Source organism: Bombus terrestris, chromosome 6 (assembly GCF_910591885.1).
Source record: "Bombus terrestris chromosome 6, iyBomTerr1.2, whole genome shotgun sequence".
In the NCBI taxonomy this organism is placed as follows: Eukaryota; Metazoa; Arthropoda; class Insecta; order Hymenoptera; family Apidae; genus Bombus; species Bombus terrestris.
In genome coordinates this window covers 4,748,458-4,776,045 of record NC_063274.1, presented here as the reverse complement: position 1 = coordinate 4,776,045, position 27,588 = coordinate 4,748,458, and the positions used below count along the sequence as shown (strand labels likewise).

The window sequence follows — 27,588 nt, the reverse complement described above, 5'->3', positions numbered from 1 at the left end:
ATTCTTTTGAAATTTTCAACTTCTTTGTAATCTTTCTTCCTAGTTTCTCATTGTATTTTTCAATGTTCCTTTTAGTAAACAGCAAATTAGTTTGAATTTTTTAAGTTTCAAGGACGATAAACGACAAGTTCACAATGGAAACGATTCTTATCAGATTTTTTTTCGTCATTGTAGAAATTGTAGAATCGTTATTGTAGAAAATGATCTGTATCTTGATTTATCGTTGAACGAAAGTTGGAAAATAACTTTTGATAGGAGATCTAAATACTCACAGCTATTGCGTATGATGAATATTTTATTAAAGAAAATAATAATTCCACTTATATGTAAAGAGGTCAAAGGTAGTGTAAAGAGGTCAAAATATTCTTCTATTTCTTTCTTCTGTTTCTAGACTACCACGAACGATGAACGTCGCGGTACAGAATTGTCAAAAGTATCCTATTTTTTTCTTTGAGCATAATGGGTATTTCACTTTAATATCCTTCTTTCGTTACCTATGCGAAAGTAAATAAGTGCAATTATTCGAAGGTACTAATTTTCTCTCATAACAACCAGGAAAAGTAACGCTGAGAAACGCGTGTGTAATTACAGAGAAATTCTTAAATGTAGCCGTAGGTCATCCTGTTATAATACACGAGTCTTTGTGTATTTATTTATTCCATTTCTACAAGTAAAATATCCTTGCCGTTTTAAAACTGTTGTTTTGATATTTTACGAATAAAATAAATACATACTTTAACCTACTCGGTACATCTTAGAACATATGTTTCTTTGTCTCAAATACGTTCCAAAAATTCGTGGTTGCTCGATCACGAGATTTTGTCCCGTTATACAGTTACCTTGTTTTTGAAAAACTTGCTGCACATCATCGAGATAAGAAAATAAAAACGCTCCAACGTTATATATAAACGTTACTTAACGTTTTAGGTATTGTTCGACTGAAGGTATTGTACGATTGCAGCTTTATATAATAAATAGCGTGCAATTTCATGATCGGGAAATAGATTAACGTTATTAACATGTTTGACCGACTTTTAATTCCTTATCGATACTTTTAATGATTTCAAGTTGTGAAAGTATTGTCAACAAAGCGAAGAAGCATACATAAGAAAAATGCATAATCAACGAAGTGGAATGCAAAACTCACTCGTGTAAAATAATTTCCATCGTTTAGCTCGTACTCCATTTTCTCGTTCTCCTTTTCTCCAGCCACAATTAACGAATTTGCCTCTCGGCCGGATATATTTTTTAACACGCGCGATTACTGAAATAGCTGTATTCAAGTTACCCGAATAGCACAACGATTTAACGATTATACGATTCGTGATTTAAGTATAATACGCTGTCTTATAAAGTAAAGATCTAATTGTGATCTATTTATTATAATCTATTGTCGATCTATTTTAGAATAATTCAACCATTTTACTATATCTCAATTTTACGATTGTTCTGATTGGCGTACAAAGATTTCAAATTCTATACGATTCCAAAATTGCGTTCAATTAAATACACTGAACACGACATAAAATATGAAATCCTACGTAATTTAGAAATTCCATTCAATTTAAGCACAGTGACCGTTAAAAGGAACAATTAAAGAAACAGCAAAATATTTTTTTCCCGAATATACATATCTTTTATGGTAAACACACTCGCGGAATGATTCACACTGCCACGACATCAACACCTTCGAAATGTAACAGTTTATCATCGTCTAGACAGAGCGAATGAGAAAGCACTTTTAATATGCATGAAACGCGAAACCGAATGCATAATGGGACGAACTTAAAAACAAAGCGTTTATATAGGTGAACTTCGACCACGCGGGAGCAAATTGGAAACTAAACGAGGCGACCGATTGGTAATCGATGAGCCGACCGACTGACAATCGCACAGTGACCGACTGATCTGAGACCTCGGAAATAAATACAGAAAATGACGCTACGAGCTCTCGTAAAGGAAAGAACGAGCGAAGCCTGTTATTTGAAGCGACACTGTTCGTTTGGAACTTCCCCGAAGTACGCGTGCCGCGAGATTCTGACGAGCTAAGCGAAAGAGTAGGAGAAAGATAGATCGTGCAGTGAAAGAGGAAAGGAGGGACCTTCTTTACCAGGTGCAGGATTGAAAAGAGGTGGTCAGCTCGAACACGGGAATACGTATAAAATGCGAGAAAGTAGGCCCTGCGTACCGATATTTATGCAACAGCATCGACGGTCGCATAAGCTTGCTTATGTGCCAGAACACCAGCGTGTACACTTTCTAATTGTTCTTCCTGATCAACTCTTACCGGTTGTTACACAACAGGAATATAGTTGGCGCGTATGCGCGTTATGAGATACGTTCGCCACGTCATGCCTATCGTTCGTCGTGCTATATCGGCTTTAATATCGACTCCGTTCAAACGAAGAAAATCCAATTTTCCGAACTAATTGACAGACACAGACTCCGTTCGGGCAGGCGATTTTTCCGGATCACCGAACGATTACCGTTTATCTAGAGATTTAGCCATTAACACTACGTAATATTACGTAAAGAAAGCACACATAGGGGTTACGTATTCTAATGTAACGTCTTAAGTCATTTCACTTTAACAACCTTTTTTTCTTTTTACTTAAGAAATAATTTTATGAAATTGATCGTTTCAACGTTCGTATACCTGTTATTCTTTCATTTTGTTGTTATTTTATCTAGGATATCGTATTTTATTTTAGTTGAGATTTATCTCGTTTGTACTTTTGCGATCACTTCGTATATAGGAAATTGAGTAATAAAAATCTGAGACGACTGGATGATCGATAAAGTGCTTTGTACTTCGCCGACACATTGTTTACATCGTTTTTTTAAGAAGTATAGATCATCGATCAGTTTATCTAGAATGAACCATTAAATACATAGTTAAAAAAAAAAAAAACCAGAGAAATGAAAAATACTTCCTTATTTACGTATCATAATGATGTCGTTAACGACCACAGAGGCAACATTAATAGACTTATTGGTTCATAACATGCTCACGGTCTCAGATTCGAGTCGGCATGTCATTTTACAATATACGCGTGATATCGACTCGGACGTGGAGTACAAGTTAAAAACCGTGGTGCTTTAAAAATAGATTTTATAATAATTTACCTAAGGCACATCTATACTGGTTCCGCTGTTCTATCTTTTACAATTACGTCGCAGTAGTCAATAAAAATAACATCTTCTTTCTGTTCAAATAAGAGACATACAATGTGGCCTTTTTGATTGTATAATTGTAAAAAATTGTAAAATTTTACATAAATTAATATTTTTGATCAATAATAAACGCCGCGTTGCTTGATAATTAAGACGATGAACCTATCGAGCCACCTGTTGTGTCGTTCGTCAACAAAATAAATTAAAATCATCTCCTGCCTTTTTCGAGCTACCAAATTTCTCTATCGAATTATTAAATATTTACTATACCGTTGGTTGTTCCGTATATAGAATTCAGTAGCGAACACTAGCGAAGATATATAAAATAAACGTGATTCGCGTCACTTAACAGCGAGGGATTAATTACTCTTCGAACGTAACGCTGTGACGTCATACTGACGTATAAGAAAAACGTATAATTACGCAATCAACTACGACATATCGTTGGTTATGTAACAAGTGTCGTTGAAGTGCAACAGGTATCATATGTACGCCGGTATTACGTGTAACTTCCCGCGGATGCAAATCCTCAACACGAGAAACGTCATATGGTCGTGAGACTTATGTAAAATGCCACTCATTGCTGATATAATAGCGGAAACGGGGTTCTTATACGAAGTAGCATAGAACGATCGTAGAATGCTTTTGGAGAGACTAGTTAACATTGGCAGCAGGCACGTGAGAAACGAGAATTACGGTAACACGTGGACTACGTTATATTTACCTAACATCAAGGACCAAATATTTTATTATATCGCTACGTTACAAATTGTATACCTGTCTTCGCGTTTTTCCGTATAGAGCTAAGCAATTGCTTACTAATATTTCAGTTATAGGTTTTACGACTGGTTGCCTGGAAAGTGAGACACGAGGTCATCGTATGAATCGGGAAACCAATGGTTCAGAAACGTTGTCAGGCGAAAGAAATGAGTAAGATTGTTGAACTGTGCAAGTAATAGGGAAAGAAATGATTGCTAACTATGTAACTAGATGTTGTATGAAATTACATTTACTTATACTTTCCAAGCGAGACTGTTACGTAAACTTTCGAGAAAGGTATTTACAAAAAGTATTACAGGTAGTGAAGTATTAATGTGAGTACAAATCAACCGAGTATATCATGAGGCGCGTTATTACCTATTTTACATAATGTACACGTTATAAAATCGCTGGTTATTTAAATCAATATGTTAACGATCGAAGAATAACAAACATACTCAGTATCAACATTCCATTTCGTTTAAATTCTCGACATTGTGCATATTTACAGTATCAAGAGTACGTATACTTTAACAAATATACGTTCAATGACAAAAATGCCAAATATGAAATATTTTTTTAGCAAGTACGATTGTTCAAATAAACGATTCTTTTCAACATACAAATAATCAAAAATAAACATTACACAAAGTATAACGATCGCAAAGACCTAGAATGTTATGTTTATGTTTATGTTTGGCTACTGCGCGAGGTACCAATAACAAGGAATGGAGGATATTTGAAAAATCGTTATTTATAACTATTTATCGCTATTACAGTTTTATCTAAAAATTTTATCTACTCGAAGAATGCTAGCCCTGGCTCTATACCAACTTGAAGATTTCTGTCTTCTTAGGAATCTCTGTGCATACGGTGGATCTGCCTCAGTCAATATTTGTACTTGCAAAAAATAACGATAAAAGAATTTAATCGTCCATGAACCTCTGTCTGAACTAGGTGTTCGCAAACGTTCGGAAACATTGACAGATGTAAATTTGCATCGAAGAATTCCTACCTATTCGGGGAATTCAGTGTTTAGATCCTTTAAAGATTAAACTCCTTATTAAAATTCTTTACGATCATTATATCGGGGACTCCTATTGAAGACAATAATCATACAGGATACATATTATTGTATCCTCGTGATATTAGTAGCGACCTATTATCCTCAGCAATGATCTTTATGTTTTTTTCGTTATGTCGCAACCGTTACTGACTACCTGCATATTCGAAGCAAATAAGACAATAAAAGCATCTGTACTACCAACACGTGTATTGCATCTGTCTCTTTTTTTTTCTTTCATTTCTGTAGTAGATAGAAGCGATCGATATAATCGATGAAAGTGTAAAAGGTAGACAAACGAATATAAAAAAGAGCGTCATAGCTACAGATCATTTACTTCTGTAGAAGCGTAATCTAATTACGTACCTCACCTTTTGTACGTCTAACGAATATAAAAAATTGCATTTACAAAGAAGGTAGATTCTATCAACTAGTTCACTCGATAATCGAGATCGTGATATCCTTGAGCGGATACACAACACAGATTCTTCTAACGAATTCAATTGTATACATCGCAAGTAGAACGCAATCATCGACAACTGATTCGTTGTAAGTTACAAGGTCGCTACGCTACATCCTTCTGTTCTCGTTACAATAACGTTTTGCCAAAATGTTCGTAACCGCACACGCGCACCTCCTGCGACACCGATTTATATTCTTGTGATTTATTCGCAATTATCCACGGGGAAAACAAGAATGAATCACATAAAAAAAAAAATTCTTCCAACGTATATCATGAAATTCTACCACATTTTCCGTACGTGATTGTGACGCTATGTTACTGGTTATTTCATCAGCCAAATGTTGCTCGACATTGAGGTAGAACAACATTCTTAATAAAACAAAGGATCTTTATATGTACACACTGCGTAACGCTTTCAGTTGGAACGTTCTTGATTTTATAAAAATTCTATCCTTCCAATTTAACGATGATTCGTTCATGGAGACGCGTCTTGCATTCTGACAATTCTCTCAAACGATTAACTCTTTGGCCGGAATCATAATCTATTAATTTAAAGCTAAGTAAATGAAAGTGATATTTTACGTTATAATTTTTAAATGTTTCGAGCAAAATAATGATATAAATTACTCAGTCCCTTTAAATGAATTATTCATTACCCATAAATTGTTACAAATAATCCTTTGATCGAAAAGATTTTTCTAATTTTCTAGCGCTAATGTGAGATTTATGTTCAAAAGAAGAAACTGATCTGTATATTGTGTAATATTAATATTTAACGTAATATATATATAGTTCGAATGTTTTGTAATGTTAATAATATAAATTACTATGATATATCAGACATTGAATTTTAAATATCGCGAAATTTCTTATTAATTTTCAACTGGCATTGTTGGGTCATAGGTAATCATACGAAAATTTCGAAGGGCAAGTCTCGAGATTACTTACTTTTTTGGAATACTTAATTATTATTACAAAAATATAATTCGTAATTAATTTACACGAGATAAGCAAGATTCTCGAACAAAAATATTATCATTTAATTAATTTTATTAATCCTGAATAGAAATATTATTGTGTTCAGAAACCTACGTACATAATTCATTCATTGAACGTTCGTGACATATCATTGTGAGAGAACTGCAGAGGTAGGTATACGTATGTCTGTATGTAAAATACACGCGTGTGTAAATACATGTGCAATTTAATCTCGCGAAAATTTTTGCATCGTCGTCTTACAAACGACCTACTGTGCGTGGGATTCCTGGATATTTAGAAAACGTAATTTCGCAAGAAGGCTAGCAATATCGGTTATCAGATTTCCTTCGATACGATCCTATTTACATAAAAGATTATATTCTCGTTGCGAATTCTTGCTAAGGAAATGGGAAAAAGAAATGAATGTAAAAACCCATGGATTGATCGGTTGATTCATAAATGGCAAAAGGAGTAAATCGTTTGAAAGTTACTTCGTTGCAATTTACTTATTGGTACCGGAAAATCAAATTTTCAGGAGAAAAGATTTGAAGAAGTGGAAACTCTTAGACTTTTTAGTCTGTTTATACGAATAGACTAATTCATTGATCGGCATTTAATTCTGATTACTTCATTTCCCGTGTCAGGTTAATAATATGATAGGTCAAATTAATTAATATGTATTGAAGGAATCCGCATAGATTTGCTTAAGTTACGATGATGAAATACTTCTAATCCGTATGTATAGTTCGTTTGTTATACGAATTTATTATTGTACGAATATGCAATTTGAAAATCGCGAGCAATTCATTTGGCTCTTGGAAAAACTATTTGAAAAGGGTAAATTAGCGATACATCATTACAAGTGTACTACATAAGTCGTATCTGTTGATCGGCTGTGAATCCATTTATTAAAAAAAAAAATAACTTCCTGCTTATTCTGTAAAGCTAACGCACGTATGAGGCTCAATTTTATTATTACTACTATTATTACTATTACTACATCTTATATTAATTATATTTCAGAGACACCTTAGGCTGTATCATAAATTTTCTTACAGTCTATTCTTAGAAATCATAATCATAAAATATGTAAATTATTGGTCTTTTACATAATACAATCTAGAATTAAAGGTGTTTTGCAGCTGGGTCTTATTCAGAGATAAATGACAATGAATCATGTCCATGTCACTTTTTATCATAAGTTCTTATTTATCTTATTCAGAATGTAAGGTAAACATTTTGTAGAAAGATCGTACGAATTTATATCAACAAACGTACGTCTCGTTTGAGAGTTTAATTATTCAACAAAATAACGAAAAAGAATTAAATTCCGTGGAATCGCCTGTGTCCCGTAATAATTGTAAGCATATGGCTCATAGAGATAGCTTTGTTTCGTTCTTTGTAGAAGTTTCGATTGTAAGTCAATAAATAATTGCGTTAAGATATATTTGCACACATACAAATACATTTTTTTTCTTTTTTGGAAGAATTTTACAATCAATTCTTATTGACAATTATAAGTAAATTATTCTGGCGTGGTACTATGTCGTGTTTAATAAGTGTTTATCGTATGTTTGATTCTAGGTTCATAAAGTTAAAGCCGAAGAAGTCGATTTAACTGATTTTTAAACGACTACATTTTTTAACAGATTGATATCTTTATGAAAGATTGTTAAATGAAATGCTTTTAGCAACGCAATATACACAACAATTAAGTGGCTCAAGATATATAAATATCAAACGATCTGTTCGTTACGTCCTTCAAGTTAATACAATTACAAGCAAATACAATAAGGATCTAAATAAACGATTTAAATAAATAAGTAACTTTCAAATCGCTTTAAGTTGTCACAACAATATTTAGATGGTTCAACACCAGGATACAGAATACAACGTATTCTGTATTGTTATCCGTCAAATACGATTTCAAAATAAGAACTTACTTGGATTTGTTAAACACATTCTTGGGTGATGATACACGAATATTTACAAGAAATTAACAAGTTGCTAGTGACCGACATTATCATCGTCACATTGTCTATGAAATGTTAATGAAAGTCAGAAAGGATCCTCCTCCTTCAAGCTGACCTTTTGCAGACCGATAAAGTCCACGAACGAAAATTTAAATAGAAGTGTCATTTACACGGCATATGTACCGTACATTAATAACAATCGTACAGTTATGACGTCTAAGTCGCTATTGATCGCCAGAAGACTAATTAAAGGACATCCTGAAAGACGTCTTGAATAAATAACGAAAGGCTTCGTATGATAGAAAAATCGTGGACTAAATCCACGACACGATAAATAATTCGCTGTCTAAAAGATAGATGTCAACATAAAATACTCGATGGAACGACTGATTCTGCCACGTTATTTGGATTTGGTGCACAAATGTGATCAATACAGCTTACTGGAACAAATTAACGTTATAAAGTTATATTTGTAAAGGAAACGTGTGACTTCACCTTTGTCCTCAATGTTTCATATAGAAACAGAATGATTCACGTAACACGAATAAATGCATTACCAAGCATTAATAGAAAATATATCATCTTTTTAAAACTAAAGAAGAGAAAATGTATTATTTTGTAAGTCAAGATAAAAGACAAATTACACCTTGTGATAAGAAATGCGTATTTATGTTAGGTCACCCCATAAGTTCGTGCCGTTTTTCGAGCGGTTATATATATTAAGATTGTTTACATACCTTTCAGTTTCATGAAAAAATGTAATCCTCCTCTCGTTGTACAACTTCTTCCCATTTCTCATTATTCCGTCTCGATAAAAGTTCTCTTGTTTTTCTTTAAAATATGAAACGTATACACAAAGGTCGGCACGGACTTGTGGGATGACCTAATACATATATGTATTACGCGATAGGTGATATTCTCTGGAAAATTTCGTTCTCATTGTTATAGATACTGAAACTTCAAGTCACATCATAGCGTATTATTATCTATTTCAAAGGTCCGATTATTAAACTAATTTGAATACGAGTGGCCAGATATCGGTTTTCATTTTTTTCACACGCTTAAAAAGTTGTTTCATTATTCGTGAAAATAATCCTTCCAATGTGAGAAAACAGCAACAGAAACGAATAAAAAAAGATATCGTTCGAACGGAAAATCCCCGAACTTGAAAAATCTTCCATCCTATAACCATAATTCAATAACATAACACGAGTCGATTGTTTTCAAATCTATGTTTTCTGGAAATTTCAATCCGATTAGTGAAACACGTGCCCGTAGGCGAGAAAAATATATTTAAAGGTGGAATTCCCGGAAATCTGTCCTTGTAAAAATTCCGCTCGACTCTTCATAAGGTATGATATTGAAAGAGGAAAATATATGACGATTTAACTCGTTCATCAGATAAGACAAGCTAACTCGTGACTTGGACCCCTAAGAATTTTATTTATAGACCTTCCCTTTAAAATTGGTTCACGCGTAGTTATATTTTCCGAGATCGAAACTACCCTAAAACTAAACTACATTTAATCTATCTTTATCTTTCGAAGAGCACAGAGGAAGAAAATGATAAGCTACGCTTTCTATTCTTTACAGGAAAACAATTGAAAAACTAGTTACGTTGTTGATCAACACTATGTTACCAAAATTGCCTTTGTACGATGTTTAGTTTCGCAGCTAAATATACGTCTCGTTGTCCTCTTCAAAATCTTCGCAATATTACTCGTCATAATATTAAAATATTATGCTTACAATCGTACATTTACCTTCCACAAAATTTCGTCAACTTAACCGCTATTTTCAAATCTGCATCTTGAAACTCAAGACGCTCTTTGTTACCTTTACTTTCAATTATTTTCAATTGCTTCATATTCCCCCGTTTCTAAGCACGAAACTGCGTTGATATTAGAAAATCAATAAGAAAAGATGTTCTTATCGTGTTTCTCTCCTTCGTTTCTTCGGTTGATTCTATTTATTATTTGTGATTACTACCTAATGACAAACTTCGCAATCACTTAGTTGCCAAACCATTATAATAATAAAACTTTCTGGCTAAGAAACGACCCAGTTAATAAGTTGAAATCTCCCCTTTGACATTCTAGCCGCTGTTTGATTTCCCGCGTGAATAAGGGTAAATAGAAGATCGCGGAATATATTAAAAGACAACGTAGGCGCACGAGGCATTTTAGTCTTTCTCTCCATTCTGAGTGACGTCTTTTCTGCGCCTGGTTATGCCTCTGACTCACTACCTCGTCGACCGAGTAATATTAGAACGTGCCGGGAGAGTTGACTCGCATGTACCTCGAGTCACTCTTCAATCCCCGTCGTTCGTACACCGTAGATTTCCCTTGCTGTATGCAGCACGGACAAATTAATTGCAACTGCGAGAAAAAGGGGTTAACACGGATCACCGAGGCAAAGAGAAGTATAAAGCTGAAGTGAAAGTCCGTTATACGTTACGCGTAGTATAAAATTGTGGATAAGATGATGGAACAATGAAATTTCGAGATATCTTATGAAACTGAATGCTTTGTTTGATACACGCGTAATATAGAAATATCGCGGAAAGATATTTATGGAAATATGAGTCACACAGAAGGTAAACTGATATATTTTATCGACGATAACAGTAGAACCGCTAAATTCGCTAAAATTACGGATTTCATCGATATTCTTCTTCGTGATATCACGAAAAATATTTACATGCTACTGGCGTATTTAATGTAGACTTTATACACAGTATATTTAAATACACATCAGAGACTGGTCTTGATCTATCGTTAAATATTTACTTTCTGAACGATTAATTTAAAAAGCAAAGAATATTTATTTTGGTACTAAAGTCAAGAAATTTTCAGAGAATGAAGTTACGTTTTTTATATTTATGAATTCTTGTTCAAACAATCTCATGATGCGACGAATAATTTAGGAATAATTTCATTTTTAAATACATCTTTCTGTTTAATTAAATTCTGCATGCTTAATCTTGTCTGCGTTATCTATGGAAATATCTTTGTTGAATTCTTGAGTAAAACGTTTAAAAAACCCAAACAATCTTGTTCAGTATTCAATGTCAAAATCATATATTTGTTTAGTAAAATATTGTTCAAGACTTATCTATCAATCTTGTCGTTGGAAGCGCGTGGACAAATTACGATGCGCATTTGTCCTTAAGAAAATTTCCAGGAATCTTGATACATACAATCGTCCAGCAATGTAGAAAGACAATAACCTGCTTAGTCAGTGAACCGCTGACTTGGCCAGAAGCGATAAGGAAGGACAATGAAAAATCGATGGTACATACTTGGAACGTATGGAGAAACATTCTCGTCTCGTCGAGGTTGACTAAATAAAGATTTAAACTGGCGAACGTGTTGTGAAACGATGCAGAACTCGTTCCAAGTTTCCAAGTGCTTTGGATACAACAAAACAGCTTTGCACGCAATTTGTATTATTAAATTCTCGATTGTCTTCGTGTAACAAATCATTGTTTAACTATACAATAGCCACGTATTTTAATCGATTCTATAATAATAATTCGTTTATCTCTACTTTAATCTACATTAATCTAATCTCTAAACTACTTTAATTGACGAGGCAATTGACTTTTTTACCTGTTAGTAATCAACTGATAATAGTAATTGATTTAATTACGCATAAAACTCACTATTGTGATATTGTCATTCTTCGAAGTCTATCGAGAAAATAATAAGCACATAAATGTGTTAAAAATGTGCTCGACGTTTCATTTACTACAAAAGATACTACAAAAGATCGACTAGGAAAATTCTAATTTCGAACAGAAAACGATACAGGAAGAGATACGACACGAAGGGCAGATAACTTGCCAGTGTCAAGGTACTGGATAAAATCTTTCACTGTGGCGATTATTTCTCGACTGGTTGACTAGGTACAGGGGGATTAAGCCACGTTCACACTATCACACTATCATTGGAACGTTACACGTTGCTACTACAGTCATACGGTGATATGATTTTATTGTCCGTAATTGAGGAAAGTTTCTCATAACAACAAAGAATGCCAATATACATACAAACCAGCGAGATAATGCGATCTTACATCATTTATTTCAATGATCATGTGAACGCGACGTTAGATTGTTCAATTCAACTTGTTTATACCGTATAAGAGAATAAGGAACTTCGACACGAATAACCTTACCGACAATTTCAAGAGTAGCTAGGTATTATACAGGATGTCATGTCTCTTTGTTCGCGTGAAATTAGAAATGACATTGCGTAGAAAATAAACAGGAAGCTTGAGAGGAGAATCGTATGAACGAGGATAAGCTAGATTTTCTTACAGATTATTATAAAAAGAATTAATATTAATAAACGTAGAAATATAGGAAGATATAAATGCCACATCTTTAGATTAAAGGAAATTATCAATATAAATTGTCGAAGTGATTCACGCTTCTAGGAAAGCTCTACATCTTCTCTGGTATTTAGTTTTCCTAGTCCTCGAAGCCATTGAATATTGTTTAGCATTAAATCAATTTGAAGGGTCTCTTGGCCTCGTAGTCCTTTTTAGGAACATGCTTTGCACAGATAATGCAGCGGGGTATAGACAGACCAGTTTTTCTTAATTATAAAAATACCCATAGATCCATGGCTTCGGACTCTATTATAATGTAACGGTGCCAGTGTGACAACGACCATATCCAAATCCACCTCATTCCACACTACCTGACAATGAACCGTTAGGCTTTGACCTAACCTTTGAACATGGCCCAACACTAAATCTTTTCCATTACGTAGAGCAATCAGGATTCTCTCCTTGCCCCTCAACATCGACAAACTCAACATATAAAAACTGCAAGCATTCGACCAAGAGACTAGTCTTGGGTACAGTCTTGGCCGTGATTTGAACAACTATTTTAACCTCGCTACTTCATCGTAATATCGTATTTAATGAATACTTTTGTGAATAAAAGCATACAAAAATATAAAAGGACAGTGAAGTTAAACTATTGCTCAGCTACTCCTTTTTTTATCGCGAATTTTAAGTGACATCAGCGTGTGGATCTGGACTAGCATACACTGTACTTATACTTAAATATATTTCTATTATGCATTCATCCAGGCATTTCTATTCTAAGATAAACTTCAACATAAATAACTAGATATAAATACTATTTTAATCCTTATTTTATATTAAATTCTGCTGTTTTTAAAACACTATTTATTCTCTGATACTTATTAATAGACTCATTTAACATAAACATATATAAGAAGTCTAAAAAATGATTTCATATTTAAAATGTAGTCGTATACTTATATATTCAATAAAGGAAAAATAGATTTACTATATCTGATTAACTTCCAAAATATGAACAGATCTCGAAGATAATGCCAAAAAATGAATAATTATGGATATATCAAAGGATGATCATGAGTTAGGAAGAATCTCGAATATTTACACAGATAATACTGAATATAAGCATAAATAAATTAAACGGAAAGCAGATGTTTCAAGTATTTTATTATGGCGATATAAATGATGGTATGGCAAAAACTCTGTGTTTAAGATAATTTATATTAGTTTAATAATTGATAATGTTACGCTCAGCAATTTGTTATTATTCGAGAAATTAACGCGAATAAAAATTAAAAGTGTGCCGTATCTTACGTATTATAAGCCAAAATAACTAAGCAATAATCCCTAAGCTCCGAGTAATAATCTTCTATCTCTATGAAAGCATCTCGACAAATAATTCCTATAACCGCGATTAATCAACGTCTAGTTCGTTTATTAATGTACGTATAACGCATTATATGCAATACGATTAACTTACTTTTATTATTACTCATTTCTTTCAACTTTATCTCCAATTAAGTACAAAACAATCTGTAAATAACTTTGAATAGAATATTGAACATTTATATAATTAAAAAATAAGATCCGAGGCTTTGCCTCATCGATTAAGTCTATTACAACGGCTGACATTGATGTTTCATTGATTTGAAACAAAAATATATTCAATGACTATCAGGAGTCATATAGACACGTGCATGTTCAATTCGAAATAGATATTTAGATATTGGCTATAATGATGTTCTATATATAGAGTCTGTTATAGATTTTACACTATCCTAATCAATAAACAGATATAAAGCCCAACAACACGATGATAATAGTTACTATCTAATCTAGACGAACGGTACTTCAGAAAAGAAATTTTTTCTGACAAAAATTTCTGAAGTAAAAAACATACAAATTTATCTTTTCACGTAGTAAAACGAACTGACGAAGTAAAAGCTTCATCCGAGAGAGGAACAAAATCTTTAATTCGCCAATTGTATCTTCTTAATTACACGACGGATAATAATTTCGTACACAATGCTACTTACACGTTACTATCAACATCCGTTTGATTAGATAAGGATTACATATTACAAACTCGAATGAATAATGGAGAAATGAAAAGAATATAAATCTTCATTATAACGAAATACGAAAAAATGTTGTAGCAATAATTTATGATGTACTTATGCATGCTCTGATCTGAAATACGAAACTAATTTAAATATCATTAGGTGAGATATCTGGTAGATACGAAGCGACTAACAATCAAACAACATTTTGTCTAATAATCCCTGATTTATTTTCTTCTTATATGTACAAATACATAAACAATTCATGCGATAAATAACTAAACAATTTAGTGGATTTTTAATAAACGTTATATATTTTTTACAATGCCTTCCAAGAGATTAACGCTGTTGCGTTTTTTCGGGGTGGTTTTTACCATTAGATAACTACCTGCTTTCTCCGTAATTTGTAAGAATGTACAATAGACCTAAGGACTGTTTGTTTAAAAAGATTTTCCCGATAAATACGATGCCCGGTTAAACCTTTCCGTTTCGTGAGGCAAAAATGATATCGGAGTGCAAAAATCCAGCAACCGTAACTCAGCTGAATTAGTATCAACGTAAATAAATTCGTATACGTTTTATCGTCGAATAATCGATCCGAAGGCAACAAGATGTTGCTCGAGATTCTTCGTAAAAATGTGGCGAGGAAAAACGTAAAGCTCGCGGCATCGAGGAAGAAAACGTATTTTTGTGTCGTAACTGAAAGTTATTTCGGTAATTGGAACGTTTAGGCGTTACACATGTGCACAATCCTAACCTAGATTTTATACTGTCTTGTCCGCTGCTGAGGTGATTCGCATCCGTATGAAATGTGTTTCGAAAGCGGCGCTGAAGACGAAGAAAACATAACCTTGCAACGGGAATTCGCTGAATGGCTACCGTTCATTGCGATCTTAACCTATTTCGCGACCGAACAATTCTCGATCTAAGTGAATTTCAATGAGTTGCCTTTGCTACGCATTTTGCAACGGTCTATCTACGAATCAGATTGGTAATTGACAAAGTTACAGTTACGATACTAGGTCGATATCTGTTTTTATACGTTTTCTTATCTTATCCTGGTTTTAATCTTGTTTGGGTAAAGTGGGACACGCGGTATAATTTATTTCGCGTTCTCGTTTTAGAATAGAATAGTCGATTCAACGACCAATCACTTATCGAATATATATTTTTTAAGCAAGCTCCTTGAATTTTTTTTTTTTTTTTTTTTTTTAAGCGATGTTTCAATTAAATTTGATTCGATCGTCGTGACTACAAGCAGTCGAAGAGAAAAAGCAAATCTTATTGTGACCGTGAATAGTTCGAGGCAGCTAGCCAACATTAACGATTTCTTCATTGGAAATGTTCATAAATTTCGTCTAAAAATAACGCGGTTGTAAATTTCTGCATTTGATATCAGCTATAATACGTTCGTTTTTTAACATTTCAATCTTAATATATACATAATTCTAATTAAAGAATATATCTAGATTCAATCAATTAATCAGATTTACGCTTGAATACACACTTGGAATATTTAAAAAATTATTTTAAGATACGAATGGCACGAAGAAAAATTATATCTAGTACTGATGTGACATGTGTATTTTGAATAGGAGTAGAAAATTAGTTTTTACTAAACTTATTAGAATAAAATCGCGAAATTATCTTAATTAACTATCGTTTGTAATCTGATTACAAATATTCATGTACCCATAAGTACAAGTAGAAGTAATTCAAAGATAAATTATTCAGTAACAGGAATATAATATTTAATAATTATCGCGTTATGACAAATAGCTACATATATTTTAATTAAGCTTATTCATAATATCTGGCAATCTACGACGAAGAAGGAAAAGAACAGAAGTCAAGTCACGAAACAAACGTGACTCAACGAAAATAAATATCTATATTAATCTTTTTATGATATCATATCGAATTAACAGAAGCGCGAGTGAAAATTAAACGTTTCCTCAAAAACAACTTTTGTTTACGTTTCACAACTTCGCGTTTAATTGGATACAGTTCTCGTATGGTACAACTAAGCATACATTTTCAACAATTACGCAATATGATGAACAATTTATTTAAAAAATTTATTTGCAACAATTACGCAATATGATGAACAATTTATTTAAAAAATTAAATTGCACCGAATTAGAGACGTTAGAGTATCTTTCGTTTTCTTAGAAAAAAAAAAAAAAAAAAAAAAAACGAGCCGAACAAAAGTCAAATTCATCAACTTTTTCTACTTTATTTATGTATCGTATGCAGGTGTTCGTATTATTATCGTGTTAACATGATAATGATAATGGTAATGATAACATTGTAACGTGCTATAAATTCATAGTCAAATAATATTCGTTCGCAGTAAAATTGTGCACTTTTGGATAAATAAAAATAAATCTAATATAAATTAAGTAAATTAAATATCGGCGTTGCGTCTTTGTTGCCGCAACCCTGTAATTTCTAAAATTATCGCTCTAAACATCCCTCTGGATGGTGCAAAATAAAAAATCATTTTACTTCTTTCAGAAGAACACTATGTCAGTTTTATCCTTGAATTAACGTAGCAAACTTACAACAACAGGCAAACGTGCTGTATATCTACATATTTTTAGCGACAGAAGCATCAACATGGTCGTCTATTTTTCCACATGCAATCTGAACTGAATACCCCTGAATATTTTATTCGCAGTAAAACAAGCCGGTTTCTACGTACGCAGCTCTACGATTGGGATTGTGATTTCAACGTGATTACCGCTGTAGCCAACGATCGGTCAAGAGGTCTTCGTGAAATCAAGATCCTGAGTGTAGTGAAAATTGGTGTCAGCCTTGAATCACAAGAATTGAAATTATGTAATTTCCCACCACGCGAGAAACTGGCATAAAATGTGCTAGTTCGACAGCTTGACCACGTTGCGTAATTTGAACTCGACTATTAAGACATTCATTCACTGTGTATGAAGAACACCGACTAAGAAATTTTAGATTTCAGTTTTACGTGGGTTGACTCATGGACAACGAGTTATTAGAAGATGAAACTCAAGGCAATATATATATTTTGATGTCTCAATATTATCGATTTATTTCTTCCCTTATAATTAACCGTAACGTCAGCTTTAAATATACTAAAACCAATTACCTTTACATGGTTCAATTAATTTTATTTCTCTTACAGCTTTTGTAGTATTATATTTCACTTTCGTGGTAATTATCAATTCGTGACGAAGTAAGCTCATACGTTACACTAAACTTCGCGTTTTACGCAAATTTTTACGAAGATCGATATAGTAATACACAACCGTAAACATATAGACGACAAACATATAATCAACAAAGAAAATTCAAAGTTACGAACAGTACTTTACTTCGAATACTTTGAATACTTTTATATTGATTTTGATATTCAAATTCATAAGAAACGCATAAATATTCACAACCTAATAATTATATCGTAAATTATTTTGTTCGTTGTAATTTAGGAAGTAAATGTTTCTAAATATTGCATGCCAGTGTAAAATTTTCATTTTGTTATCGAGACTGCAAAATATTCTTTTCAAAGTATATTCAACACAAAACAAGCTATCTGACCTAAGGTTTCGATGATAACTAACGATTACGTAACGCGACAATGCAATTACTGGTAATCTTCAAGGAAAGGAAAAAAACGCGTGACAAACTGGAAAGCCGTGCTGTTGTACTCGCGCAATTAAGCGTGGCTCGTCACATTTTAATCAAATAATCGTATTAAGCGCTTTTGATTATTTTCTAATAACTTTAAGAGTACTGTGATCTTATCTATTATACCATTTGTCTATATAGTATTTCGTGTGATACTACTTCTAGTATATGTTTTCTATTATTGTAACGAGCAATGGACCTCGTCGTCCGCTAGAAACACAGCTTATGATCCACCGATGAGTCAACCAAACCAAACCTAACCCAACCGAAGATTGAACGCGTGCTGCAGTAGATCTTTTCCCATTCAATCTCTCTCACACAGGCGCGCGCTCACGTGCGTACACACATATTGTTATATATTTAGAATTCTATAAAAAAACATTAAAATTCTTTTGATTTTAAACGAAATAGATATATAGTATCTACTGGTGTCAAACGTACAGCGATATAAATATTTTCAGATAAATTTCTCACTTCGTATTTCAAAAGCGATATCTACAAGAAATTTAGGTAATAACATGAATACGCGATATCGAAAGAATTTTAATAGCGATATTTATTGATATTAAAATATTATTAACCAAAAGAGAATAGTACATCAAATGGATACTGTTATAAATAAATTCTTTGAAGTATCGCTTTTTAAACATCTATAATAATTACTATTTGGAATAAAATTTGAAATTATCGATCAATACGGAAAAGTCTGTGTGGAAATTTTTACGTATCAGTGAAAATACGTTTCGCTTTTTGACAATTTGTCGTAGTATAAGAAAGTTGATAAAAAAATTAAAAAGCTGCAAAATGGATACACGTGAAGCTGGAAATAATAATAAATAATCGAAGGAAAGAGAAAACGACTAGTTCGTAACTTTATTTCTATGAAAGCGTTAATAAATGTCAACAACTGACATTACTTCGATGAATATTTACATAGAAAGAAACGCTTTATCGGTATAACCGAAAGGTCAAAGATTTGTTTCATCCACGAATCTGTTTATTACATCGCAACATTTCAATCCGGTGAAATTAAACGCCTCGTAACTAATAAACAGTTGATTTAATGATCAATTTGCTACTTAATTTTCGATCAAAACACATAGATATTGATACGGATTTACATAAAATCCATATTGTTAACTGCACGTTTTACGCAAAACCAGCTTATGGTTGTTGTATCGTACGTTCACATCCAAATCTTTGGACTACTTTTTGCTTTTTGAATAAAATAAATTTTTTCGTACATTTTTCTGAGAGACATGAATATTATAATTATAATACTGATCTTTAAATTACCTTATCAGTACTTAATTACTTTATCAGTATCATAGAAAATAATATTATGAATAAAATATTCATTTAATTAAACAACTTATTTCTTTGGAAACTTTAATAACGAATATACTGCGAAAAAAGATATTCTGACTTTCTCGATCTCATTTCCCAACATTATTTTGACTGATTAAATTTGTTGCATTTAATTAATTATTTACGAATCACGAATAATAAGAAACCTGTAAAACATTTCGATTGAAGCGTTACGAAAATGAAACATTGTAGGGAAATATAATAGGGAAATGGCGTGATAAAATACACGTTGAACGTAGGTATTTGTGGAAACCATTGTTCAATTTATGTGAAGCTTTAGACAATCACGATCGATGATATGTAGTCGGTTGGAAGAAATCAAATGACAGCTGCATCCGCTTGGTTTCTAAATATTCACGGCAAATACACCATTTATCGCCTACGCCTGTGTTTCTGCGTAGTACTGTAGCCAAATATGTTGGAACACAATCCAAAACAAATACATAATCTATATTTAGCAAAGTTTGTAACATTAAATTCACGATATTTCATTATTAGTATTTTGACACCTTCTTATAAACCTAAAATTATAACAGAATTTCATAGATCCACATAAATCTTCTTCTCAATATTTAGGAAATAATTTATTATGTATATTCCAGAAGGAAACAATCGTGTTACTTTACTAAAGCTTTTAACAATCTTATTATACTGTAAGGAAACCAGAACTAAACCAGATATTAATAAACATAAAATGTTGATTTGCTAACCTATGAGATAAATATAGAAGAATTAGAAAGAGATAAATTTTAATATCTAATTGGAAGCAGACGTTCAAGCCATCCGTGTATCAAGAGCAAACATTATTGTGCAGAGTAAATTGATTGCTGGTTCGAAACCAGATCGAATGAGTTTGGCACTAGACAGGCAGGAATAATGTACGCGACGTGTTAACACGAGCACTATAACAATATAGCCGCGATAACTACCGTATTAACCTCACTAAATTATACATTGAATAGCATTTAAATTTTCAAGCCTGATCAATATGTCGACATTGACCTCTAGCAAGAATTTTCATTCCAAATATGTAATTATGGCCTTCCACAAATTATCGATATCCGTGTGGCTAATCAATTCTACGATCCGTATATTTTAATCGACTTTCAAAACCTTCCAGTCGGAACCGATTAAAATAATATATGCGCAAAATTTAATTAAAATTGAGAGTTGGTCTCTTGAACAAAAATCCACTGATATTTGAAAAAGTGAGTGATAAATTGTTGGAGACAATTATAGCAATATTCTACAATTACGCTAATTACCTATCGAAGAAAGAAAGAATTGCAAATTGATATGACATGACATTTTAGTAGCTGCAACTCTATAGGTTGGTTCAAACAGGGCGAGTAGTTTAGCCAAGTAGGAAGTAAAGCCGAATTTACACTGTTTCACTATGGATGATTCACCGAAAGACGTCGCTTTCATCCTAGTTCCATCCGCAGTGGTCCTCCAATGTGAACAGTGTAAATTCGGTGTAAATTACAGTACGAAATTGGATAAGCTTTAAAGCGAATGTAAACTAAAAAATACAAGAAATATGGAACAGCAAGAAGACATATTTGAAACGAATGAACACGGTTCATATCAAACGAATAAATACGTATAAATATAAATTTCATTTATGTACAACAACATAGCGACTTCTATTTTATATCGGAACGATTTTTCCTATCGCGTTAATGGAACGTAAGTGGAGCTGATATTTCTATTAAATCAAAAAATACTTTCTCATTCGTGATTTCCAATAACATCAACAAATCCATATAGATGACAACGCTAGCCCCTTTCTTACCGAACTGATTCCCTCCCACGTTTCAACTTTACTCTTATGTATTTTCGATGCGTTACAGTGAGAGTAGATATATACACACGTACAAAAGGCACGTAAGTAATACGCACGGAAACCTAACCAAGCAGGCTTCCCCATTAGCGTCTATGGATGTCTCAACCTACTAAATATAACTGCTGCTTGTCGTGGCTATTTCCTACTTGAGATACGGTCACGATAGAACTCCGTTTATGCAAACACGTGAGAGAACAGAATCAGAGGAATCTGATAACCGAATGATTCCGATAATGATAGTTCACTAGCTATTCCCTTTACTGTCCCTTTTAGTTCTGATAATAATTCATGAAACTGAAGTTGAGCACATTTATGCGCTTTGTTAAGTTGTTTCTTCATTGAATTCAACTATTCTTTATCTAGCAGACGTGCAAATTGTTCTAACACGAACAAATGGTTGATAAAATATATCCAAAACGTTGTTACTTGCTAGCCCATAATGTTGCAGGGGAGAAGATCTAAGCTATGGAACACTTAAGTATTGACACTTTCTCTTTCCTTAATCAAGGGTAATGAAAGTCAAAGGTCTTTTCCAGGTTTTCGGATTTATTGGAAAGATCCCTTGATCTTTTTTACCATCGGCTCAGGAAAGAGAAAGTGTCAATACTTAAATGTTCCTTAATTTGTATCTTCCCCCCTGCAACATTATGGGCTAGCAAGCAATAACGTTTTGGGTTTATTGTACCTATTATATTCTGATTTTCTTCGTGCTTTGTACAGTTGTCAACCTGGACGCAGGTATTCAAATTTTGAGTCCATTGTGCCTAGTATATTCGGATCTTCTTTGTACTTTGTAAAACTATCGATCTAAATAAAGGTTCTTAAATATTCAGAATGTGCTGTAAACGTGATTAACCTGAAATCGCTCGTAGTATCTTCTCACGCAAAAGTACATCGAATTTATTTAATGTTCCTAGAAAATGGTTAACTTATTTGTACACCATTTGACATGTTCATATACTACGATAAATGTGAAATAAAAAGAGTTGAAGATTCTTTCTCTTGATTGTAATAAGTTTACGTACAAAAAGGTGGTGAATCTGATTTTTCTCCCTTTTTTCTTTTTTCTTTTTTCTTTTTTGTTTGTTATCGCGTTGCGTGTCCTGCGCGCCAGTCACCGAGTAAGATGAGAACGCCACGAATTGGTAGAAGGCCAACCACATTCGAAGTTTCATAACACGTATGTATGCGGTCGCACGCACACGAGATGTCATTAAAACAGCGCGTTGCTATTTCGAATAAGCGTGCGTGGCCACGTAAAAACGTGAGGAAAACGAAAAAGAAAGAGCATACTCAGCTCGGTAGATTTATTTTAGGGGCGAGAAAGTATTCGACAAAAATTCCTTTCGCCGTTCAAATGCGACTATGGTTATTTGTACTTAAAAGAAATTAAATTCAATATGAAAGTATTCGACATAAAGTAATGATAATTCATTAATTTCTTAGTTATGTATCTAGAAATTTGAATAAATTACATGAACTTTGTTAAGTATTAACATATATAAGTATCTTAGATATTATTAGACGTCGTACCGAAGTAAAATGTTTCGTTTATCAATAAGATCGTCTATTATACGTATTATATGAAAGAATATGTCTTGAGTATAATGAAGTGAAATAAGGGTAAATTATTCTATGTAGAATTCACTGATTTTGAGGTTAACTTAATCGTCGGACTATTTATACGGAAATTCATTCATTTTTTGTTAGGGGTTTTCTGACATGAATCCTAATAAATCATTGTACGAGAATGTAAATTACAAAAAGTTTTTACATAAAAACGTTGGATTGCATAGTTAGAAAATTAAGAAACAAGAATTATAATTTAAAATTTATAGATGCAACACAGATTTAATTATTTTTGGTTACTATGAACTTCACTTCTTCGAAACATCAAGATCGTAGATAATATATAAAATATATCTTACTCTTAGAAAGATGTACAAGCAATACAATTTTTAAGATATTTTTATACAAATTTAGTAAGAAATCTATAGACGCATTCTTGTACAAAAATATATCTTCTCAAATAAGGCATTAGTATTTAATTAGCGTAATTATTCGCTACTAACCAGTAAAATGTTTGTTACATTAATTATCCTAATACATATCCACGTACTTGTAGTTCGAATTTATTTATTTATAAGCACGATTATCTATAATAAAAATAGGGTGATATTTTTACGAAACCTAACGAAAAAAACATTCCCTTTGGACAGACATGCATATACGACGAAGCGAACTGTAAAATGTGACTGTGGCACAAAATAAAATTTACATATATGGAAAATCTGGTAAAACCTTACCTTCAAGCGTGCCAATTTGCCTTCTCTCACAACAGTGTACATGACCTTTTTAACATCCATTTTCACATACATAATATAATTCCGTTGAATACGAAAACACTATTCGATCCTCGTGTCGTAGTTCTTTCGACTTGGTACTGAATGACGTACCTCTTTGTTCGAAAACACAGTAAATGCGTTGAATAGTCTTTTCCCGTTCGTCACTTGCGATATCTTTTAACGAATATGCGGAACAACGATCTATCTCACGACGAGAATAACAGACGAATGAAAAAGACCCCGAAAGATACACGGTCACCGCTATTGCTTCTCACTTCATGAGAACAATTTTACAGTTAGATACGCACGCGCGCATGCAACACAAGCATTGGATCAATTCCTCTCTTCAAGTGTCTTGTTTCGGTCGTTTTGCGAACGCTTGTCTAGTTTGCTCATCAGATGGCGATACCTGTACTTTCACTTCGACAGTTCGTCAACAACTGAATGCAAGCTACCAACTACGCTGAATCAATCGTGTTAGTGTCAGCTGTTGACTATTTCCATTTCTCTCTCTTCCTTACTTTTAGTTTAATATATTTGAGTTCAGTCATATTTAAAATGATCTATCGCACATTAGAACATGTAATATATGAAACTTGATTTATTAAGTATCTTTTATGACATATATTATTATCATATATCAATTTACAGAGAATAAAGATTTTTTGTCTTTGTTGATATCTTCATAAGTATGCGTTAGATTCGTCTATATTAAAATGCGTTAGTTCGATCATTTGTCAACAGAGGACAGCACAATATAGGGTTTGAGAAAAATGTTGATAAATAAGATCCACTTTTTTGAATTTAAATGTATTGCAAAAAGCGAAATAAAGAAAATGAAATTCATAAAGTATTCATTATAATATAGTATAGTTTCTAAAATAGTGACAAAAAATTTGTTGTCAAATAATATACTTTGTATCTTCCTAACATAATCAAATACAAATACAATAATGTCATCTTTTTTATTTAAAAGACTTCAACAAATTTATAAACACTGAAGAGTATCTTGATTACTTTTAATTTGTTATGATTTTTAATTTATTATTAATATCTTTTCATAGAGGTTATGTTACCAAATTTATTGATTATTGATCAATCAATTATAGAGTGTATATATGTATGTAGAATTAAAAATTCAGTGTAAAAATGATATTCAATTGCTTTCATATCTGTTATATTTATAAAAATCATTAAAATGAAATGTTGAATGCACATAATTTCATATTTATATATTTATCAAAGTGTTTACATTTTTATTAGGTAGACATAATTAGTCTGTAATCATTATATTAAATCTTTCACCATTGAAAAATCATAAAATAATGCAAACTGTGATCTTGCGAACTGATGTGAACTTAATCATAAAATCATACCTTTTCACCAACATAAATTTTTAATACAAATATAAAACGAGATGTAAGAACTTTATATACAAAACAATGTCTTATTCTCTATCACTTTTTTCGCCCAAAAATTTATTATTATACTCCTAATGTGCAAAACATTTAATAAAATTAATAAATTGCATACTATTTATATTTTATTCGCGCACACATTTTTAACGATTCGATAACTGAAGTTGTTACTTTGTATGCATTAGACAACACGATTTGCAACCTTCAGAAAAAAAAGGAGAAAGAGTAAAACAGGAGAGCCAAAAGAGTCGTTAAGTCGGCACTTCACCCTCGATTTTAACGCCTCGAAGTGACGCACTCCTGCATCAAGTACGTTTTAGTTCGTCCTATATTTTCGTCGATATCGGGGGCCTTACTTTATTCCAGTCTCAACGCTTTCGACAGACTTACGTCAGTAGCCTTTGAATACACTACCTCGACTTTCTTACAAGAGAATATTATTAACGAAATGATGATATTTGTTCCTGAACAATTACGATTAACCCTAAACTATAAATCACTGTCGAACATCCTGCTTATGTAATTTCAATGCATGTCCTATGTATGTACGTAGTTAATAGGTTAGTTTCGATATTTTTTCTAGAGCAGTTTCATACGAATAAAACGTAAAACTAATGATAAAAATTATAAATAGAAGTTATCGTAATAAGTAGATTTCATTTAAATGTATACAATTTATATGATTTATACTTTTATATATATGTAAAAAACTCATATTTTTAATATTTTTTAATAGGTAGGCTCATTTATGTATAACGATGAACAGGAATCACATATATAAAGGTTGGGAAATCAAAATATGTATTGCTTTGTATCTTATTCACGATACATACTTTAGGTTTACATCTTTGGCTTTTACGTACATAGTTACAGCAAAGTCTACTGTACTGTAACCTTCAATTGCTCGAAAATTATTCTGTATAAGGTGAGTGTAAAATTTGATCATACATATGTACAAAACATGCTTACAAGTCTATGTCATAAGATAAAGAAAAGAATCATTACAATAGTCGATCCTAGATTTATCTTTCATTGAGACACTATATAAAATAATAAAAACGTGTAATATATGTACTACAATCTTGTACAATCATTGTAAAATGAAATTTTAAATCAGGTGATTATTACTATTTTTCTATTGCATTTGAGATATAGAATATCTCTGTAAAATCTGTCATTATATATTTCAAAAATCCTTACTAAAATATTATAGTATAAGGTAAAATGATTTTCAGGTATTTTCTATTTTTTAACATTTATAGTATATTTTATGTATGTAATTAATATAAAAATACATTGTTTCGTATCCTACTAGAGATTCATTAGTGTTACAGCACTCTATAGAAATTAATGTTAAAGACGCGTACGATTACCATAATTGAGGGGATCGCAAAAACGAAGCCGTGCTACCAAACGTTCCTCAATTATCGAAATGGAGAGAAGCTAAACGAGAAGGCGGCAGCATTTCGTCTTGTTGCTTTCTTTTCTTTCCCAGCTCGCGCATTGCCTGTTCATACAACGAAAGGATAGCTCGGTGTAAAAATGAGTACAGAAAAGGGCACGTGGGTGGTAGATGGGTCAGAGACAGAATGAGATGGCTGATAGATGGAAAGAGTATCGTGAGTGTGTGTGCGTGTGTGCGCGCGTTTACCACATTGTGTAGAGTGTATATGGAAGAGGCACAGCTGGAAAAAAGGTGTACACAATAAAAGCGGTACTGTCACACCAAGCTTCACCAGAGGAATGAAAAACAGAGTCACCGAGCTTTGTAAGACTGGAATTTTCGGTGACAAGACCAGTTGGAAGAATAAGAAATGAGTCTTATAACGATAGTCTTGCTACCAGTGTAGAAGATTACATATTTGAAAATTGTAAAAATCTATTTTGTCACGTATCGCGTTTAAAGTTTGGTTCGAGAGTTTATCACTTTCGAAAAAATTGTATGTAAACATTGAGAGATTGTTTAATTCTGAGAATTCTCTTGTTTTCCTTATTTCTGTATTTAATGTTTACATTTCACGATTCGTTAATCTAACGAATACGCTCGTACGTATATTTTGCTTATTTTTGTACTTGACGATGTACGTTTAACGATATATGCCATAATGACGTATATCGTTTGTCCTTAAAGTTCATTATT

General features: G+C 32.5%; 1 protein-coding gene across 2 annotated transcripts in view; it reads right to left on the bottom strand.

The window, feature by feature from the left end:
- LOC100642959 (protein fem-1 homolog CG6966) overlaps nt 1-24,469 on the bottom strand; it is a 38,472-nt gene extending 14,003 nt beyond the window's left edge. The window contains exon 1 of one of the 2 annotated variants that reach the window (XM_003395939.4): nt 23,992-24,469. In XM_003395939.4, coding sequence (XP_003395987.1) covers nt 23,992-24,063 — 72 coding nt within the window. In that variant the 5' untranslated portion in view covers nt 24,064-24,469. Of the gene's footprint in view, nt 1-1,147; nt 1,974-23,991 lie in introns of those variants that run through there. The other variant, XM_012309207.3, reaches the window with a different exon arrangement.
- Between the last annotated feature and the right edge of the window lie 3,119 nt (nt 24,470-27,588).